General features: G+C 41.1%; 1 protein-coding gene and 1 long non-coding RNA gene across 3 annotated transcripts in view; one reads left to right on the top strand and one right to left on the bottom strand.

The window, feature by feature from the left end:
- Positions 1 to 14,192, bottom strand: part of LOC123646314 — a 128,536-nt gene that overhangs the window by 71,113 nt on the left and 43,231 nt on the right. The gene's annotated exons all lie outside the window — the stretch shown is intronic.
- Positions 1 to 14,192, top strand: part of NR4A3 (nuclear receptor subfamily 4 group A member 3) — a 39,995-nt gene that overhangs the window by 15,314 nt on the left and 10,489 nt on the right. For both annotated transcript variants that reach the window (XM_045563146.1, XM_045563147.1), the window contains 2 exons: positions 6,800 to 6,999; positions 9,393 to 9,571. In XM_045563146.1, coding sequence (XP_045419102.1) covers positions 6,800 to 6,999; positions 9,393 to 9,571 — 379 coding nt within the window. The remainder of the gene's footprint in view (positions 1 to 6,799; positions 7,000 to 9,392; positions 9,572 to 14,192) is intronic.

Raw genomic sequence — 14,192 nt, 5'->3', positions numbered from 1 at the left:
TTATACTTTCCCTACTGTACTATCAAATACTAGAACTACCAAAAACTAGAACTTCTAACTGTATTTTTGTACCCATTAACCAACTTCTCTTCACTGTCCCCTCTTTCCTTCCCAGCCTCTGGTAACCACCAATCTACTCTCTGTCTTCACGAGATACACTTTTTAGCTTTCAAATACTAGAGTGAAGGTGCAATATTTGTCTTTCTCTGCCTGGCTGATTTCATTTAACATAATGACCATGTATGTTGCTGCAAATGACAGGATTTCATTATTTTTTATAGCTGACTAATATTCCATTGAGTATATACCACACTTTCTTTATGCATTCATCCATTGATGGATACATAGGTTGAGTCCATATTGGGGCTATTGTGAATAGTGCTACCATAAGCATGGGAGTGCAGATATCACTTTGATATACTGATTTCCTTTCTTTTGTATATATACCCAGGTATGGGACTGCTGGGTCACATGGTAGTTTTATATTTAGTTTTTTGAGACATCCCCATAATGGCTGTACTACTTTACATTCCCACCAACAGTGTACAGGGGTTCCCCTTTCTCTGCATCCTTGCCAGCATTTGTTTTGTGGTTGTTTTTTTTTGTCTTTTTGATAATAGCCATTCTAACTGAATTGAGATGATATCTCATTGTGATTTGGATTTTCATTTCCCTGATGATTAGTAATGTTGTGCATTTTTAAATATACCTGTTGGCCATTTGTATGTCTTCTTTAGACAAATTGTCTATGTAGGTCTTTTGCCCATTTTTAAAATGGATTATTTGGGTTTTTGCTATTGAGTTGAGGTCCTTATATGTTAATCCCTTGTCGGATGGATAGTTTGCAAATATTTTCTCCCATTCTGGAGGTTGTCTGTTCACTTTAATTGTTTCCTTTGCAGAGCATCACATATATTCTTACATAATTTCACTTAAGTCTGCAGCTTTGTGTGGTATAATTTATGGTTTGAGTAATTTTTTTAAGACTGTCATTTGTTAAAATTCAATTTTCCTAATACCTTCCCCCTTAAAGTTTTATATTTACAAATTCATAGACCTGGAGGTGACCTTGGGATCATCTAATCCAACCCCCATATTTTCAGAGGAGTAAATTAAGGTTTAAAGGGGTTAAGTGGCTTGCCTAAGGTCAGTGGCAAAGCTAGGACAAGATCCAAATCTCATCACTCCAGGTAATATATTTCTATTTCATCATATTGCCACTTTTATTTAATGGCAATTTACTAGATTTTTTTTTAAAAAAATAGAAGCTTTATTCGATTTTTTAAAGTTACAATACTAGTAACATCCATTGGCTTTTTAAAAGGCAAACCATTTAGAAGTGGATAAAATGAAAAACGAACGTCTTCATTTATACCTGCCTGATCCCCCTCCGTAGCAGTAACCGATGTTAACATTTAGCGTGGATCCATATTTATTACATTCTAAATAAGAATTTGCCCTGTCAGATTTGAGTCAGAGAGTTGATTTGACCTATACAATTTATTAAAGGTGCCTGATTCCCCAGTGAGTAAGGTCAATAGAGAAATGAGAAAATGTGTTGCCAGCCCCGTATGTTTTAATCTTCATGTATCAGCACATGTGCCTTTAAGGTAGTAAGTGAGCAGTTTTCTCCCTGTTTGTGGGAAGTGGAGGCGGAGGGGTTCTGTTCCAAGTCACAGAGGGAATGAATGTTTTAGAGGCCAGAAAGAGAGCTCCTGAGCTCTGTGAGGCGTTCCTGGCTCTGGGACCTTCACTTCTCCTTTGGGCCAAATGTCTCTCCCTCAAAAGTGAGCTCAGATCAGTGTACATCAGTGCAGTCAAAACATGTCATGTTTGATTTGTCTCTCCTCAAAATGTTGCTATTCTCTGCCCTACAGTTGCTTTTAATTTAGCAATACAAGTATATATAGATACTGGGCTTGGCTTTGGAACCTGCAGAATTACTAATGAGAAAATACACTTAATGTCCTCATTAGTTGGTCATTTCAAGTATTTTTCAGCACACTAGAATGTGTTGTGGTCGTCAGCCACTTAGTGTAGTAACAGACTGCAAATACAAGAGATTTTACCCAGATAAAATGAGGCACCAGCAACTGGCATTTAAATGTGTTAACAAGATAGCCTAAGAAACAATGTGACTGACACATGTTAGACCTACAGAGTAAGCTGCCTGAAGACTGTAAAAAGAGTGGTTTCATGAAACTTTTCAGAAGACCTTCCCAGATTAGCACCAGTTCACTAGATGATTTCAAGCCAGTTCCTGCCCCTTGGTGGGCCACAGTTTCCTCATCTGAATGGTGGAGAGATTAGACTAAATGCGCTCCCAGGATCCCTTCCAGCCTTCTCACTCCCTCACCCTCTAACCGTTTTACCTGCTATAATTCCACTACGGGTACAGATCAGCATTTCCCAAAGCATGGTGCCCAGATGCCTCTACCAGAAAGAAATGGTGGTGTTTGTTTAAAATGCACATTCCCAGGCCACACCCAGACCACAGTAAGGTTTGAGAACCACCAATACAGTTTAAGAACAACAATTCCATTTTAACTTGAATTTCCCAGGTTTTCTTGGGGTTGGGAAGGGATGAGCAATGAGGTATAAATTTTCTGGAAAGCAATTCCTTTAACAAATATATATTGAACGGCTGCTGGGTGTCAGTTGGTGTTCTAGGTCAGTGGACACATTGTTGAACAAGACAAAGCTCCTGTCCTCATGGAGCTTACACTCCAGTGCAGAAGAAATAAAGTAAACAAATATATATCTGCAATGATGCCACTGGTAGGAGAAGAGGAGTGTTCTGGTTTGAGGTTTTTTTGGGGGGGGGATAGAGTTAGAGAACAAAAGATTGGGGGGAATATATACATTGCCAATTTTTAAAATGTCTCTTTTTAAAGTGTAAGAACCTCAGAATATGTATACATAGTTTGACTCATAGAATGATCACATCTATAATTTTTAGAGATATAAAAACTCAGAGAAATAGAGAGAAAAACATGTCTTTAGGATATTTTACATATTTAGCCAGGGCTGAAAGTGAGATAGAGTAAATATTAGATTCCACACTGCTATTAAAGCCTCACATTGATAATTTTTTAGGGACAGTGTTCTCCAAGGATCTCAATTCCTATGCAAATAACTTATTTTAGACCTGGGCTATTGCTGAAGTCTGACTGGTATGTCTGTGTTATTGCCACAAGGGATGTGCAGACTCATTTTAGATTAAGTAATATCCATTACTATTTTTTGCAGCTCTAGATCCTTATTCTAGGTGATTAGAAGAAATCTTCATTAGGCATTGGCTGTTAGTAAATGTAATACTGTGTCTTTGACTAGTGGTAAAGCCAGAGTTTTGATAGATCAATGATCCCTATAGGCTGAAAAAAATTAGCATAAACAGCAAAAAAAAGTTCATTTTAAAAATCTGTCTGTATTTGGCCTATGTCTGATTGACATGTCTGATAAAAAAAAATTCTAGGTTTTCTTTGTTGAACCCTAAACCTACCTAGCAATGTAGGGGAGCACAGAAGCAGAGTTGGGGGTCCAGTTCTTCCAATTTCAGGTCAGTATTTCTTGGGTGAGTTTTTTCTAAACTGCTAGGCCAGGCATAGAAAGAATCTAAAATATTGTGTTCCATTTCTTTGAATCTTATGTCCAATAGAAGAGATTTGTCTTTTCCTCCTGAATTGGATGCTGAACCTCCAGTCACCCCCAAATTACTGGTGGCTCAGGCTGAGTCCAGTTTGGCTCCAGAATTCTGGGACTTGGACCAGAATCACTGCAGGTGAAGCCCAGAGGATCTGGCTGGAGCCTGGCGGGCTGGGCTGGCTGGCTTTCCTCCTTGCTGGGCTCCATCAGAGAAAAGTACACATGCAGGGTAGGCAGGGACTTCACTTCCCTGTGTGCAGGAGGCATGAAATGTGAGCCCAGCAGGGACAGAGGCCTCCAGAGGACACTGGGTGAAATCTATGTGCTCTGCTGGATTCTGAACAAATGTTGGAAGCAGAGAGATTATTGAGTTGTGAGCCATGGTTTCAGGGAGGTCAGTGCAGGAGGGAGCAGTTAGATCCCATTCCCAGCATTCTCACCATTTAACCCACTATTTTAAAACAAAATATTGCTGAATCAGTGTCAAATCTAGGCAAAAATATCATACCTGGTTTGGTTTAGCAACATTTAGAATCATTGAGTGCAAGAGCCAGAGGGAATCTTAAGGATCAGGAAGTGCTTTGGATTCCTATTTCAGAGGCCGAAACAGACCCAGGTTAAGTGACTTGTCTAGAGCTGTACAGCAAGTCAGTGCCAGAGCCTGGACGAGGACCCCATGGCCTGCTGCCTGGTCTAACATACTTTCCTCTACTCCATATTACCACTCACTTGGGAGTTTCACATGTAGTGCTGTCACCTTTTAGAAGAGAGATCTGTCCTGCATTTCATCCTGCCCTTGGAGAAAGTAAAAAAAAAAAAAAAAAAAATTAAAGCCTTTTTCTCTACTCTCCTCCAGTTAAGAGTGTGTGTGTCGAATGAAGGTGGTGGGAGGTGTCTCTAACACAGGATCCTGCCACCATCCTTGAATAGCCTTGGGAAGGAAAACTGCTTCCTTATCCTGGACGTTGCTCCCATGATCCATTACATCATGGAATATTCAGAGCTTCATAGACTTCCGGCACTGTGTGGGATTATTGGGAACATAGGAGCTAGGGCTCTGAACTGGACCAGATGTTATAGGATCTTTGAAAATCAGAGCTGAAAAGTAGAAACCTTCAGCTTCAACCTATTTCCCCATTTTGTAAATATGGAAGCTGAGAGATGGTGATAGTTCCAAGTATCCTAACCATTATCAATATCATCACTGTCATCATTTGTTAGACATGTTCTATATATCAGGCCCTTCACATGTATGATCAAATTTAATCATCGCAACAAAATTTTGAGGAAGGTATTATTATCCCCATTTTACAGAGGAGAAAACTGAGGTTCAGAAAAGTGAAATAACACTACAGTTATTTCTCAAATTAAGGGCCAAAACAAAAGTGGGATTAAAGTAGCTGGGCTCTTTGTCTGATGTTTCTTTAATTACTTCATACTGCTTTTTGGGGAAACACAAAAACAAAAAACGACCAAATTAAAACAAGTGCCTCATTTCCTCTTACCTAGGTAGCTCTACAATAAACACCTAGATGCTTATTGGCTGTTTCTCCTCCAACCAGGTTAGGGCATTGTGGCAAACCTAAACACTTCCCTGACTATTCTTTCATTGAAAAAATATCCAACACCTATTAATTGAGGGTCTGTTATGTGCCAGTCACTGTGCTCTTGACAGAAATATAGGGCCAATGAATACATACCCGGCGAGCTCCAATTGGAGGAAAGCAAAATGCTTTTTAAAGATTGCAAAAACCATCCCACAGGCTACCAACTGGTAACATCAGACATTCTCACAGCCAGGAGGAGTAGGACCTCAAGTCACAGGGACAGTTTAAGTCCTGGCTGTACCACTGTTGGTTATGTAAATTGGAAAAGTCTCTTGGCTTCTCTGAGCCTCATTTTCTCTTTTGTAAAATAAGGATTAAAATCCCTGCTCCAGGAGGATCGATTGAGAGAAGAGATGCAAAATCACACACTGTGTTAATGTGAAGGAAATGATGCGCATAGTTACATGACTGTTTCTGCATATCTCTTAAATCTTTGTGTTGTTTGTTGTACCTTGATTATTATCTTGCTATATCAGTCTTCCTGCCTGAAGCAGAAAAGTTTTTCCTCCAGTGATTCAAAAAAAAAAAAAAAAAAAAAACCCTGGTTCTACCAGAATATCCAAAAGCTAGGTAGAGACTTTCTTCTCACTCGTACCCTTCTTCTCTAGGGTCTGGATCAGTGCTCCGTTCTGCACCATGGATGGCTATTGAGCACTTGAGATATGGCTAGTATGACAAAGGAGCTGAATTTTTAATTCTGTTTAGTTTTCATTAATTTAAGTAGCCACAAGCCCTGAGTCTGATGGCATACAGCTTCCTGGGCTCTATGAAAGAGCTCTCCGGTTCCACCATTTACTGGTTGGTTTTATCTCACAGAAATCCATCGATAGCGAGAAAAATCATTCTTTCTCCTATTGGTTATTTCTAGGATTCCCAAATTTCAGTGTGTATGAGAATCACTTGAGGGTATTAATAAATGTTTGGCAGGCCTTTCCCAGATTTTCTAATTTAGTAAGTGTAGGGTGGGGCCTGAGATGGTCATTTCTAGTGCAGTCCTAGGTGTTGCTGATGCTGCGGGTCTGGAGAGACACACTTTGAGAACCGCTGGGTTAATTCAGCACCTTGTTGGGAGACAGCTGTGCTACAGTGGAACCAGCAGACCCTGAAAACCCATATGGACACAAAACCTTGGGGCAGTAGTTCTCAATCGGGCTACGCTCTGGAATCACTGAGGAAGCTTTTAAAATTTCTGATGCGTAGGCCCCACCCCAGACCAACTAAATTAGAATCTCTGGGGGTAGGACCTGGACAAGAGTATGTTTTTAACTCTCCAGATGATTGGAGTGCACAGTCAAGACTGAAAACCACTGCACTAATGCGACTTAAGCAAATTTCTTTACCTATTAAGTGATACAATTTGCTCTCTCTATATATCACAGGGCCATTGTGAGAATCAGAAGAGATTGTGAATGGGAAAGGGTTTTCTAAACTGTAGAACCTAAAAGTAAGGATTTAGGCATTGACAGGCTTGGAAGAGCCAATATGCAAATGATGATATTATCCCCATTGAATCAGGATAATGATGCTCTCTCTGGTTTGCATTCTAGTACTGTCCCACTGACCAGGCCACTACAGGCACAGATGCTGAGCATGTGCAACAATTCTACAACCTTCTGACAGACTCCGTTGACGTATCCAGAAGCTGGGCAGAAAAGATTCCAGGATTCACTGATCTCCCCAAAGAAGATCAGGCATTACTTATAGAATCAGCCTTTTTGGAGCTGTTTGTCCTCAGACTTTCCATCAGGTAATTACTATTATTTTTTTCTTCCTTCAGCCTACTCCTTCCATTGAAGAAAGTTGAAGCCTTCTGTGTTTGTAACTGAATCATTAGTGAAAAGTTTGCTCAAGAAGCAAATATGAAATATGATCAGAAATTTAAAAAACTGAGCAGTACGTAATGGAAAGAGCACTGGCCTGGCCACCAGGAACCCTGGGTTCTAGTCCCAGGTCCAGTATGGACTTGCTGGGGGACAGGTCACTTGCCTCACTGCACACTCAATTCTCTCCTTGTAAAATGAAGGGGTTGGATTTGGTGATCTCTGAAGCCCCTTGCAGCTCCAATATTCTATGATTTTAGGAAGATTCTCATAGTGTATAAGGTATTTCCTGGGAGTAAGTATTTGCTTTGGAATGGGGTTTCTGTTTAACAAGTTACTGTTTTAGTACACCTGATGGGACTGTACAGAGTTCCCACAGCTGTTTAACCCCCAGTGTTTACTCCCAGAGAACAGCTCCTGGATCCAAAGATTTCGTCCAACCTATCATGCTCAGTGATATCAAACACATAAAGAAGTGATTTTTCAAAAAGCTAGAACCTCAGATCTAAGCTCCTCTCAAATTCCACATGTAGTTTTTAAAGGAAACTTTGTCACCATTTTCATTTTCACACATAGCATGTTTAATTCCATCTCCTTTGTTTCCTTTCAGTTATATATTTTTAGGAGATGGTACCAACATTTCACCAAATATTACAGGAAAACTCCTCATCTTTCTCCTCTTTCTCTTCCCCACCACCCCCTCCCCAATTTCATACTGTTACCAGAAACTCTTGTTTCAAGTGCAGGTTCTCATGCCTCATTCCCATCTATTTGGGTTTGCTAGACCTTGGGAGAAGTCCAGAAGTTTGCATTTTTCACTCATGCTTAGGTGATTCTGATGCTGGTGGTCAGGGGTCCATGTTTTAAAGATTGAATCAATCTGCCCTGTGTGTGCCCTCTGTGGAGGGATCAGTGGGAAAGACAGGGGTGAACTTACAACTAGCGTGCCAGTAATTAGCTTAATTTACAGCCAGTCTGGTGTACACCAGAGAAGAGCCAGCTATGTGACTGTCATCTCTTAGGCATGCAGCAAAGGATCAAGTAGACTATATGCTCCATGCAGGCAAGCACATATATGTCCTATTCACCACGTTTTCTCCGGTGCCTGGTTCCAAGAATGGCACTTATTTGTTGCTCAGTAAATACTTGCTGAATGAAGCAATGAATAAAGTTTTTATCCAAGAAGAACGGTTATAGTGATATTGACTTGTGAATACAATAAGCCAAGATAGATAAATATGTGGCAAAAGATTGGAAAGTTAAAGGAAAGCTAAGATTAAAGTAAGGACCACATGGAATTCAGAGTTAGTCACACCCAATAACTTGTTGAATCCTCCTGTGTACTGGGCACCATTCATGGGCTTTCGAATCCTTCATTTGATCCCTCAATCTTAGGAGGTACAATCTTAGAGGTAGCAAATAGAATTTCTGTTTTATAGATAAGGAAAAGGAAGTTCAGTGAGATTAAAGAAGTGCCCAAGGCCACACCACTAATTGGTGATGTCCAACTGGAAGTCCCAGGGTGCCTTTCATGAGTGAAGAATGGGATGATTATATACACAATATAAACTGTCAGAGCAGATTTTGAAATAGCCCTCTGCAGCACCTCTGTTAAAAGCAGAGAAGGAGCTGGGTGCAGTGGCTGGTGCCTATAATTGCAGATAATTAGGAGGCTGAGGGGGGAGGCTTTCTTGAGCCCAGGAGTTTGAGGCCAGCCTGGGCAACATAGTGAGACCCCATCTCTTAAAAAAAAAAAAAAAGATAGTACAAAGTAAGGAGTTGTTTTACATTAGGCCACATTTTAGTTTGTGATTGACTTTTGGCACTTGTAGGGACTTCATGTTTTTAGAGTCTGCACAGTGGAATTGTAGTGTCTAGCCTCAGGCCTTATCAGTTTTTGACATTTAAGAAAATGAAGGGCAAGCTCTGACTCAGGAGCCCTGAAAAACAGTCTCACGTCCATTGCAGAGAGAGGTGGTGTGCTGGGTTTCGCCTCTGTAGTCAGTGAGTGCCTGCTCCTTCGTGTCCTGTCCCAGGTCAAGCCAGCAACTGATTTTAGCAATAAGACAACAGATGCCACACACCCCCCATCTTCCCCTGGGCTGACATTCGCTAAGGACATTAGCACAGACAAGTGCTGCTGGTTATTTATCCCCAAGAACATAGTCTTGTTCATCGTGGGTGTCTAGGCACGCTTCACAGCACCATGGTGAGTTCCAAACACTGCCCCATGGCTGTCTGGGTGCCTCTGTGTCATGAGGTTATCATGCTGGACAGACTAGACAGACCTGTTTAATGTGTCTCTTCTCCTCGCCCTCAGGTCAAACACTGCTGAAGATAAATTTGTGTTCTGCAATGGACTTGTCCTGCATCGACTTCAGTGCCTTCGTGGATTTGGGGAGTGGCTCGACTCTATTAAAGACTTTTCCTTAAATTTGCAGAGCCTGAACCTTGATATCCAAGCCTTAGCCTGCCTGTCAGCACTGAGCATGATCACAGGTAAGCACCACCTTGCCAAAACCACATCCTCGGTTCTCTCCTTTCCTTTATTAAGGGGATGCTGGCCCAATTGCCACTTTTCTGAAATCTGCTAAGTTTAACCTAGTTTAAACAAAGAAACATGCATCTACAACTTGTCATGAACTTCTAGGAAAGAGGATTCCTACACTATTGGGTTACCATTGTCAACAAACCCAACATATAAAAATCTAAGTTTTCACTGGAACTCTGTTGACAGTTGGACTAGTTGCTTCAGGGTTATTTTACAAAGTGTTTCCAAAGATGATTACCTTAACCAGCCCATTCCTGTGGGGGCAGAGGTGACGAGTTGTCCCTTCTCCCCAGTCGTTGGCTAATGATCCAATAAAAAGAACTACAGACATATAAAGTACAGCTTGATTTAATAACTATGATTGGCAAAGGACAGAGAAAATGGGATATCTGTAAAAAGCCAAAATGGCTCAACAGTTTTTTAAAGTTAACAACCAGAACATACAACATAAAAACCTAATCAATTTCTATATTATGCCTCTCCCCTTCTCTATGTCTCATCTTTTCTATCTTTTGGGAGACAAAAGATCCCAAGTCAGGGTGATGGGAAGGCATGTCGGGCAAGAAAAGGAATATATCTCCCTTTGCCCCTTCGTACTTTCCGAGTTTCCTATTAGATCCTATCCTTTCTAGTCAGACTGGGGCTAGGGGAGGCCAGCCAGGCCTCTGGGGCTCATCCCTGTCCTTTTGGTCAGATGCAAGCACAGGCTAGGCTACGGGCTGAAGGCTGAAGTTCACATCTGATAGACTCTTGGCTGATAGTAAGTTTCTAGAGAACTAGATGTGTCCTCTGGTACAGATGCCCCTCTTCTTTCTGTTTCATCAGAAGTGTGCATTGGTTTGCCCAAGCATTGTTTACATGCATGTTCTTGGGCCATCTCCTATTAGCTAAGGTGAGATGTGTCATTATGCCATAAGAGGTTAGGCTGATTCATCATTTGCATGATGACAGTTTGCATCAGAAAAGGAAGTGGCATAGGTGCAGTTAGGAATCAGACGCTAGCTTGCTCCCTCAGCATTCCAATTGGAACCTGACTTCCTCCTGGTCTTTGGTCCTGGATGAGAAACTTACTTCTTTGGATGGGGTTGCCAAGGATTTCCGAGACAGCCATTAACAAAAACCTAGGCAGTCGCAAAGAGTGTGGATTCCATTTGGAGGATTTTCAAATGGCATCCTGAAACACCTGAAGCAAATAAGCATATTTAAGGCACAAGCATATTACTCCAGCAGGACTAGAATGAAACTGATTCAAAGGCTTCCTTTGAACTAAAGCTCTTCAGCTCAATTTCAAAACCATTTAGCTCTTCCTAGGACCGTTAAACATTCAAAACTAGAAAGTATGGAGTTTAGTTCATTTTAAAAAGACAAAACACAAAAACTAGAGCCAGCCTTGGCTTTCTGTAAATAAAACCAGTACATTGCCACATCTCTATAGAAATCGGTACTGAGTCTAGTTTATCAGCAAATGTTCACTGACCTAGGCACTGTGTGCCATGTCATTGGGTTTTCAGAGATGATAATACACATCGTTGGTGGACAGAGACATGCAGGCTACGGCATGTGATGTAAGGTGTTGAATGCTGCTGTGGAGACATGGGAGTGGGTTCAAAGTGCCCAGAGAAAGCAGGCGGGGGGTGGTCTTCTCAGAATAGATCACAGGAGCTGGTCCTTCATAAAAGCAGAGGATGTCTCCAGACTAAAATGGAAGGGGCGAGAATCCAGGCATAAATAAAAATTTGCCAAAGACTTGCTGGGGAAGGAGGCAGTTTGGCATGACAGAAATAGCATGGACTTTGGAATCCACCCCAGATTCTAATCTTGGGTCCTGTATTTAATAAGTATTGAGAAATGTGTTTCATTTCTCTGAACTTCAGTTTCCCCATCTGTAAAATGGGGATAATCACATCTATTCCATGGGGTAGCAGTGAGGGTTATAGGAAATTAGGTTGGTGATGTAGCCAAACTGGATTCAGGATAGGCACTAAATTCACCTGCATTCCCCCTTGGAGTGATAGTGACAGAGACATCCTAAAATTAGGCATATGCCTGCCCCTACCCCTTGGGAACCCTGGATAGTCCAAAATCAAACTCAGTGGCATGAGGAAACAGGTGGTGGCTTTAGAAGGCAGTATGTTTGGTGAATATGTCCTTGGGCTCTTGCGAGAGAGGCTCAAAGGAGGACAATGATATTAAAGTAATAAAGCCGCATTTACCTAGCACTTAAAATGGGCCAAGTGCTTTACAGCGGTGGTGTCTTTGGGCCACTCTAATGGGGTAGCTCCAGTTTCTGCCCTCATTCCTGCCAGACTGTGCAGAGCAAGTTGTTATAGGCGCTGTGGTTATAACCCACAACAAAGATAAGCCCTCTTCTCTGGACCTCACAGCACTCTCTTTTGATTTGCTGGTTGGAAAGGGGTTTGAAATGTGTGAAAACAGCAGGAAATGGCAAAAAAAGTTGATGCCTGGGAAACATGTGCATTGTTGTGGGTATTAATTTTCATTTGAATATGGGCTCTTATGGATCTTGACTTCTGAATAAGCTCCATTGATCATAAAAGGTGATTGTAGAATATCAGCTGGGTTATTTGCATTAGAAAATTCATCCCAAAATTACCTACCACAGAGAACAACTCATGAAAGGTAAATGGGATCTTAGAAGTTTAACTGGTCTTGCTTGCAGGAAAAGTATTAGGAATCTGGACAGTATTGCTGCTTTGCACAAACAAAGGTTTTTCTTTTTTTTTTTTTTCCCTAATTCTTTTTTCTTCTTCCTCCTCCTTTCTCTGTGCCCCCTCATGAAAAACTAGGTGGTAAAGTGGGGCAGGAAATGGTTTCTTTCAGATCACTCCCCTTTCCTACAGTAACTAGGAAGTTCCCCACAGTAGTGGCTTTCAAATGTTTTTAGGTCTCCAGTTTATCCACCCGAACCATTGGCATTTTGCTGGTACCACATCTCCGAAAAGGCTTTGCTTCTGATGAGATACCAGTCAGCTGATATGTGGTCACAGTTAATTATGTTTAATAAATAAGAAGTCCTTCAAACAGAAAGTTGGCACAAAATTACCACTTTATAAATATCCATTCATTAAGTAATGAGAGCCTACTGTGTGCCAGGCGCACTGTGACAGTCTCTGGGAATTCAAAGATGAACCAGGCATGAATTCTGCTGCCAGAAGCATGTAGTCTACTAGAAAGTCATGTGTAATTATGATATAATGAACTTGATATATGGTGATTAGTGCTTAGGTCCTTAAAAGGGACTGATTCAGTGTGGGAGAAGTACAGATTACTGCTAACTTTTTTTGCTGGTGAAGGAAGGTGGAAGTTGTTAGTCATGAATGACCCCCCAAAGAGGTCGCATCTGTACATAGGAAGATATAAAGGACATTCCAGATCAAGGAAACAGAATAGCAAGGGCATGGCAGTGCACCTCAGCACATCTGGGGGGAAAACCTGTACAGTGGAGTTGCGTTATTCATGTATTAAATCACATATATAATCTAAGTAGAAGGAAGAGAAAAATTAGAGTGCAAGCTATTACACTCAATGACTGTATGTCCCGGAGTGAGCATGAGAGAAAAGATAGGCATCCACTGTGAGTCATGGTTTCTCTGCCTCTGGTGGTGAGTGCTGCAAGCATGTCCTGTGCTTTTGGGAAATTTAAAGGCTTTTCAGGGATAAAACTAATTCTAAATGATATTTACCTTATGGCCCAATATTATGACTTAACCTCAGAGCAAAGTGCATTTTCCGTGTAATAAAAGGGGAAATAAGGTTGGAAAGGTAGTTTTGAACCAGATGACAGAGGGAATCTTGAGTACCCAGATGCAATTTTGTGAGTCACTACACTAAAAGAATGTTCCCCATGGCTTTCTTTTCCCTACTCAGGTATTCTTTCAGGTGAGAAAATGGCACCTTTCTCTTCTGCCTGTAGTCTTTTTCCTAGTCTAATTAAAACATGAACTCTAATAAGACTGAGGAGGAAGGAGGTCAGAATCAGGGCCAGAAAGCAGTGAAACAGTGACATGGTGGGACCAGACAGGTGGCTGACCCTGCCACACCCAGTACCACCTGTCTTTCCAGAGCTACCCCTGCTTACTCTGGTTACCCTGTTTTTGCATCAAATATAGCCATGGTTATACCTGGTTACCCTGTTTTTGCACCAAATATAGCCATCAGCTATGCTGCAAGGAAAACTAAGTATAAATCCTGGCAGGGCAAAATAGTTAAAAACAAAAATAGGGGGTTAGGGGAGTATTATAGGATTTGGAGTTTAGAGATCTGAGTTCAGGTCTTCAGCCTGCAATCTGTGTGATTTTGGGTAAGTTCTTTGCCTTCTCCAAGTCTCAGTTTTCTCATTTCTCACAGGGATAGTGATGTCTACTTGCAGGTTTCTTATAAAGATTGAATGAGCTAATGTGTACTTTGCAGAGAAAAAAAGGTCAAACCTTCATTGTTATTATCCTAAATATTATTTGTTTTACACACTTCTAGACAGAGCCAGCTGTTCTAAGAACCCATAAAATTTTTCATGCATCCCTACAATTGCATATATACATGTATTAAGGA

Source organism: Lemur catta, chromosome 10, assembly GCF_020740605.2.
Source record: "Lemur catta isolate mLemCat1 chromosome 10, mLemCat1.pri, whole genome shotgun sequence".
In the NCBI taxonomy this organism is placed as follows: Eukaryota; Metazoa; Chordata; class Mammalia; order Primates; family Lemuridae; genus Lemur; species Lemur catta.
Note: the sequence above shows the minus strand (reverse complement) of the source record. Positions and strands in the feature narration are given on the sequence as shown.